At 54.5% G+C, this 7,140-nt stretch overlaps 1 protein-coding gene across 6 annotated transcripts in view; it reads left to right on the top strand.

Annotated features, from left to right (window-relative positions):
* Window positions 1-5,113, top strand: part of FAM219A (family with sequence similarity 219 member A) — a 53,196-nt gene extending 48,083 nt beyond the window's left edge. For 4 of the 6 annotated variants that reach the window (XM_081238300.1, XM_081238303.1, XM_081238302.1 and 1 more), the window contains exons 3-6: window positions 3,290-3,392; window positions 3,648-3,728; window positions 4,354-4,408; window positions 4,953-5,113. In XM_081238300.1, coding sequence (XP_081094426.1) covers window positions 3,290-3,392; window positions 3,648-3,728; window positions 4,354-4,408; window positions 4,953-5,111 — 398 coding nt within the window. In that variant the 3' untranslated portion in view covers window positions 5,112-5,113. The remainder of the gene's footprint in view (window positions 1-3,289; window positions 3,393-3,647; window positions 3,729-4,353; window positions 4,409-4,952) is intronic. The other 2 variants (XM_081238301.1, XM_081238304.1) reach the window with 1 other exon arrangement.
* The last annotated feature ends 2,027 nt before the right edge of the window (window positions 5,114-7,140 follow it).

Genomic DNA, 7,140 nt, shown 5'->3' on the forward strand with positions numbered 1-7,140 from the left:
TCAAACACTGGACCAGGCTAAGAGGAAGCTGCCTTAGAGGTGGGGTGTCAGTTGTTGTGTCTGAGGGGTAGAAAGGAATGAGGCTCCCAAAGCCTAGAAGCTGAGCCCCTCTCCCCATTCCTATGTCAGCCTATCTGGAGATCTCAGGATCTCGTCGGCTCCTGTTTGGGGGAGCTTTCCCATAGTTTCTTAATAAACCCAAATCTCTCCCCCACTCTCCAGGGTCACCTTTCCCTTGGGGGTTTATCTCACGTCCACTCCAAAGACAGTTTATGCTACAGCCTGCTCCTTTGAAGTCACATGTCTCCCAACCATTGCCCAGAGCTCCTGCAGCTGCTGTTGTGACTTCACCCTACACCGAACACTGCGTCTCTCCCTTCAGGGACCAGTTTCACTCACCCAAGGCTGCCATGCATAACAGGCTTGTAATTAAAAATTTGCCTTCGGGAATTCCCTAGCAGTCCGGTGGTTAGGACTCCGTGCTTCCACTGCCGAGGGCCTGGGTTTGATCCCTGGTCAGGGAACTAAGATCCCGCAAGCCACAAGGTGTGGCCAAAAATAAATAAAAATAAAAATAAAAATAAAAATTTGTTTTCACGAAGAGAAGTTATAACATACTGCATCCAGGAAAGAGTTAACAATTAAATACAGGCCGTCACTATCCTTCAAAACTTCTCTGCCGGGCTTCCCTGGTGGCACAGTTGTTGAGAGTCCGCTTGCCGATGCAGGGGACACGGGTTCGTACCCCGGTCCGGGAAGATCCCACATGCCGCGGAGCGGCTGGCTGAGCCATGGCCACTGAGCCTGAGCGTCCGGAGCCTGTGCTCCGCAACAGGAGAGGCCACGACAGTGAGAGGCCCGCGTACTGCAAAAAACCAAACAAACAAACAAAACTTCTTTGCCATCCCTGCCACCCTCCTGCCCATCTTTCTCCTCAGGCTCCAGCTGCCCATCAAATACTGGACCCCTCCTTAGTTCTGAGAACCCTTTCCCATCTGTTCTAAAACATTCTCCCTCTGCAGCTGCCAGGACTCCTTTTCACAGAGTCCTGTTATGTTATTCAGCTTTTTGTTAACCTTGTTTTTCTCCTTCCAGACCAAATCCGGGGAGCACCTCAGGCTGTTTTTCTAAACAAGAGAGCAGTCCTCTCAGTGGAATTTGTTCATTGTCCCAGGACACCAAACTCACACTGTTTTTGAGCAGCCAGTTTTACTTGCTTATTAGTGTTTAATTTAATAATATAAGGGCTTCCCTGGTGGCGCAGTGGTTGAGAGTCCGCCTGCCGATGCAGGGGACACGGGTTCGTGCCCCAGTCTGGGAAGATCCCACATGCCGCGGAGCGGCTGGGCCCGTGAGCCATGGCCGCTGAGCCTGCGGGTCCGGAGCCTGTGCTCCGCAACGGGAGAGACCACAACAGTGAGAAGCCCGCGTATCAAAAAAAAAAAAAAAAAATACAAGTATTTTAACAAGTATAACTTCTCCTTTACTCTCCCCCGCCATATTCTCCTCCCCAGAGATCATCATTCCAAGTGTTCTTTAGTTTTTTCATTTTATTTTTTGTTTTTGTTTTTGTTTTTGTTTTTTGCGGTACGTGGGCCTCTCACTGTTGTGGCCTCTCCCGTTGCGGAGCACAGGCTCCGGACGCGCAGGCTCAGCGGCCATGGCTCACGGGCCCAGCCGCTCCACGGCATGTGGGATCCTCCCGGACCGGGGCACAAACCCGCACCCCCTGCATCGGCAGGCGGACTCTCAACCACTGTGCCACCAGGGAAGCCCTCATTTTATTTTTTATTTTAACACAAGTGGTATCATACTGTACATATTTTCTGAAACTATTTTTGTTTTTGTTTTCCACTTAATGTCTTAGAACCCCTTCCAATATCAGTATATAGAGAATGACTTCATTCTTTCAAATAGTTGCATAGTAGTCTGTAGTTTGGTTTTCCCAGTTTATTGTTAACATTTTTTGTTTCAAACAATTCCGACATGCTTTTAAAATAACACTTAAAAATAAAATAAAATAAAATGACACTCTTTTGTCCTGCCCATTACATTACCACCAAAGCTCCTCTAGAAAATTCACAACCTCGTCCCAGTTGCCCTGAGGAAAATCCCCACCAGGAACTTTAAGGCAAATTGCACCCCCTAGAGGCTTGGGGTGGTAATGGCAGGTGCTGCCTGCTGGAAAAGAGGTGGAGGCAGGTTTGAGGGAGTCAGGTGAGCAGTGGCAAAGAAAGAGGGTTAGAGACTGGGAGATGAGAGACACGGAGACCTGGAGGTCGAGGAAATTCCAGAGTCACAGTAGCTGGAAATGCCCATCCCATCCTTCCTTTCTGGAGCTTGTGGTTATTTTATGAGAGCTTTCCCCTGGCAGTCCTTTTTCCTACATCGGGGCTGAAATGACAGGGAGGAGTGGGTAGCCAGGCCTCCTCTAGGGCCCAGGCAGCAACTGGCTACTGGTAACAGGGCCACACATGAGGCAATGGGTCACCTGGTTGCCAGCCCCATGAATCTGGTAGGCTGTGGAGCCTCAGAGAATTCAGAGGCTGACAGATGTGTCAGAAGTAGTCTAGGCAGAGGGGCTCCGCCAGCCTCCTGCCCCTTACCCTGCCAGCCCCATGCTGCCCCTCCCACTCTACAACCTTCAGTGGCTTCTTTTCCTTCTGCATTAATCCCTAACTCGTCTGTTTGGCATTCAAGGCCTTCATGCTCTGAGTCTGTAATCAGAGGGAGCCCCTAGCCCCTTAGCACAGGACCTGAGACATGACTGGTGACACAGATGTTTGCTGAATAAATAAATGACTGAATAAATGTATCCTACTTTTCTAAACTGACCTCCCTCCATCTTCACCCCTCCATCCCATCCACATCCACACTTATTACACTCAACTTCTAAGTGCATTTTTCTGTATACTCTCCCTCCTTACTAGAATGCCCTCCTCTCTCCATCTCAAGGTGTCACCTGCAGGAAGCCCTGCCATCCTTCTGCTCTATGTCTCCTGCTCCAACCTTTCTCTGGAATCAAGCACACACTAGCTGCCCCACTTGGGAGTACAGCTCCTGGAAGACAGGGGTCAGCCTCCTCATGTTGCCCCCTTACTATCTGCCTCAGGTTGTTCAGAGCCAAGTACTGTCTCTCCCGAGCAGCAGGGCCTGGAGTTGGATTCCTGCCTCAGTTCTTAGAGAAGCAAGGGGTTTCTCCATGGAGGCCCAGCCCAGGCTGCCCCGAACAGTAAGGCAGGGTGCCCCTGGGGGCAGGACACAGCTTCCTTCCCGTGTTCCCCTGCAGAGAAGCAGCGGGAGCTGGCCCGGAAGGGGTCCCTGAAGAATGGCAGCATGGGGAGCCCCGTCAACCAGCAACCCAAGAAGAACAATGTCATGGCCCGGACAAGGTAGAGCCCCCCACCCCAACCCCGCTCCACCCCACCAGGGCCCTGCCAGCCAGCACCTATCTCTGCTGGTTCTGAGCCTCCCGTCTTTCCTCCCTCCTCAGGCCCAGCTCCTCTCTGAGAGGAGAGGGTCTCCCAGGATCCAAGGTGGCGAGGGTGGCGTAGGGGTGAGGGAGGTGGTCGGCACAGCCTAACCCAGTTCCTTGCCAGGCTTGTGTGCTTCAGTTGCCAATCCAGTCCCCACAATTCTCCACCCAGGCTGGTCGTCCCCAATAAAGGCTACTCCTCGCTTGACCAGAGCCCAGACGAGAAGCCACTGGTAGCCCTTGACACGGACAGGTGTGTACAGAGACATTGGGGCAGCCGGGCAAGCCACAGCAGCCTGTGCAAACACACAAGTGGGCTGTATAGGACGTACTTGCTATATTGTCAGAATTGGGGTGTTCCTCAGCCGGGAGCTCTCCAAGTGTGAACCCCCCCAAGGAATGGAACTTTTTACCTGGAGGTGGGGGAGAGCAGAGAGAGGAAAAGGCAACTATGCAATCTGCTGCTGTCCTGGGACAGCTGATCCAATGGCTGCCCCTAAAATGGGCCCTGATGCCTTGCATGGCACCCTGCCCCCTCTGAGGAAGGCGCCCTACTGCTGGGAACATACCTGGCTAGATCTGGACTTTGGGAAAACCCAACAAACCAGGGTAATTTGAGCCTAGAAAAAAAAGGAGGGAGGGCTCTGGGGGATTTAGGAGGCTAAGGGGGGCAATTAATTTAGAAGGGTGGAGCTAGGGAACCTGTCTTGAAACTGCATTCGCACAGCAAGCACCATTTTTACTGAGACCGTGCTGTTTATTTGGAAGTGTCGGGGAGGGGTGAGGTATTGACTGATGGCGGTGGGGGGAGGTAAAGAGAGTTTTCTATTTAATATATGGGAGTCACTTCCTCTCTGTTTTCTTTCCCCTGCGGCCAGTGATGATGACTTTGACATGTCCAGATATTCCTCCTCTGGCTACTCCTCTGCTGAGGTGAGGCCCCATCCCTTCCTGTCCTAAACACACATAAGCAGGCCCACCTCCAAGAGAAGGGGTGGGGCCAACGCCAAATCACACCCTGAGAGGAGCAGTGGGCAAAGCTAGGCGGAGCCCATGCAGGGGGTGGCCTGGGATAAGATCTGGCCGGAAAGAAAGGTGAGGCCTTGGACTCCGCCTCTAGTGCCAGGAGCCCAGGGTTAGGGACGGGGCTTGGACCTGGGTTGGAACAGGGCCCTTACCTAGACGACACCTTACGGGAGTGGGCCTGAAATGAGGGCATGGCCTGAATAGAGGCAGGACCTAAGGTGGGAAGTTGCCCTTAGAATGGGGTGCGGTGTGTAGCGGGACGGGGCCCCGGGAGGACGTGCTTGTAAGGGAGGCCAGAACTGAGGCTGGGGCCGAGGAGGTGCAAAGCCTGGGGTTTCGGAGAGACCTGGGATGCGACGGGCTGGGCGCCGATGGCCTGGGCGTGTGGCCCCAGCCCTGAGTGGTGCCTCCAGATGGCCCCGAGCCTGACCTCCCTCCCCTTTGCCTACAGCAGATTAACCAAGATTTGAACATCCAGCTGCTGAAGGACGGCTACCGGTTAGACGAGATCCCCGACGATGAGGACCTGGACCTCATCCCCCCCAAGTCCGTGAACCCCACCTGCATGTGCTGCCAGGCCACGTCCTCCACCGCCTGCCACATTCAGTAGCTGGTGGGGCCGCTGCGGCTGGCCGGGGTGGGGCCGCCGGGGACCAGGTTGGACCAGGCAGGGGCCAACCCCTCCCCAGCTCGTCCACCTGCCCCCGGCCCCCGCGCCCCCTACAGCCGCCAACCTCGTAACAGTCATTGCTTCCTCCTATGGTAGGACGTGTACCTCTGTGTGTTCATGGAGCCGGAGAAACCAAAACCGGGTCTCTCTCCACCCCCGGGAGTGCTGAGGAGGGGAGGGGGCGGTTTGTTCAGTTACTTGGGGGACCTCGCCCAGCATCCTGCCCCCTCCCCAAAGCTGCAGCCCAGTAGAGGAAAGGGGTGACTGGACTGCAGGGAGGCCAACAGTAATGAGTGGGGGAGGGATCACAAAGCCAGGGGTTTGGACCCACCCATGTGAAGCCATGAATCCCCCAGCACCAGCCAAGGAAAGGGGCTGGGAAGGAGAAAGGCCCAGGGCAGTAGAGGCAGGGCCCAGCCCTTTAGAGCCACCTCCACATGCCCCCCTGCTGGCCCATGTACCATCTGCGTTTCTCCCCTCATCTCTAGATGGGAAGCCTGACAAACGTGCCCAGTGGGGTATTGTCCCCCACCCCTTGGGGATCACTGCCTTCTTTCTCCTCTTTGCCTCATTCACCCGCTTCCTTCCTCTCTGGATTGTGTGGAGGGTGAGGTGGGCCTTACAGACAGCCAGAGTTTAGGGTGGTATGATCTGCCCTCACCTGCCTCATCCCCCCGCCCAACACACACACACACACACACACACACACACACACACACACACACGATCTGCCCTCACCTGCCTCATCCCCCCACCCAACACACACACACACACACACACACACACACTCTCTCTCTCTCTCTCTCTCTCTCTCTCTCTCTCTCTCTCTCTTACACTTCCGTTCTGTTCATTGGTCTCTGTCCCGGGCTGGAAGCAGGAGTTAAGGCTGGCCTTGAATGCCCCATTCCGGTCTCACTCTAGCCCAAGATCCCAGAGGCTGCTTCCCAGGAAGAATCTTCAAGGAAGCAAGCCTAAGAGAATACAGTGGCTGCATGTGTATGGCAGGGACAGCTTGGCAGAACGTGTGTGTGCCTGGGGCTGTGAGGGCGTGTGTCTACATCTCTGCATTGGGCCTGTGTCTCCAGATGTCTGCGGCATCCGCGGTGGGGAAGTGACTGTGTGACCTGTTAACAGTGTGAGAGGCTGCTCAGCGGTGCAGTCAGAAGGCTGGGTTCTGGTCCTAGCTCCAGCACTCTCCCCGTTATCTCCAACAAACCATTTATATTCTCTGGCTTTCAGTTCCCTCCACTGTACAATGAGCAGCATCTGAAATTAAGGTTCTTCCAAACCTGAAGGAATTTCTTCATAGGAATTTCTGTGGAGGTGGATAAGGAGGTCTCTGTGTTGTCTTTTGAGTACATCTGGTGGCTTCCTGAGTTGCACGTCAGTGTGGAAAAGAGAGGGGGAAGTTCCTGTGGGAGCTGTGTATGCCTGAGTACAATAGTATCTTTTGGGAAATGTGTGAGTGTGTGTCTGTGGATGTGCACGTGTACGTGGGTTTCTATGGTGTGTGTAGCTGTGTGGGGTGTCTGAGAGTCAGAATGTATGTACTGCTGCTTCTGCTGCTGTCACTCGGTGGTGGCAGGGGTGGGGGTGGTGGCTAGAAAAGCTGAGGATGAAAATCAAGAGGGAGAAGGTGACCAAGGCCCTCCCCTGGGCCCGGGCAGTATAGATCTGCCCCGTGCGAAGGAAAGCAAAAGCACAGATAGCCCACGCCTGGTCAGGTCTATGCCACACAAACCCCGTATCCCAGGGCCACGCCTCCATGCTGACCTCCCCCACATGCTGGCCAATCCACTCTAATATATACCACTCGCATGCTGCCAGCGTGCACAGGACACACCCACAGCCCAGTTCCTGGCTGCCAGTCCTGGGAGGTGGGAGTTGGAAGGGGGCGAGGGCAGTGAGAAGAGAGAGTAAGGCTGCTGCCTTAGGAGGGGTAGCACCTCTCCCTGCACCACACCCAGGG

This window comes from Mesoplodon bidens (assembly GCF_964165515.1).
Source record: "Mesoplodon bidens genome assembly, chromosome: 6".
NCBI classification, from domain to species: Eukaryota; Metazoa; Chordata; class Mammalia; order Artiodactyla; family Ziphiidae; genus Mesoplodon; species Mesoplodon bidens.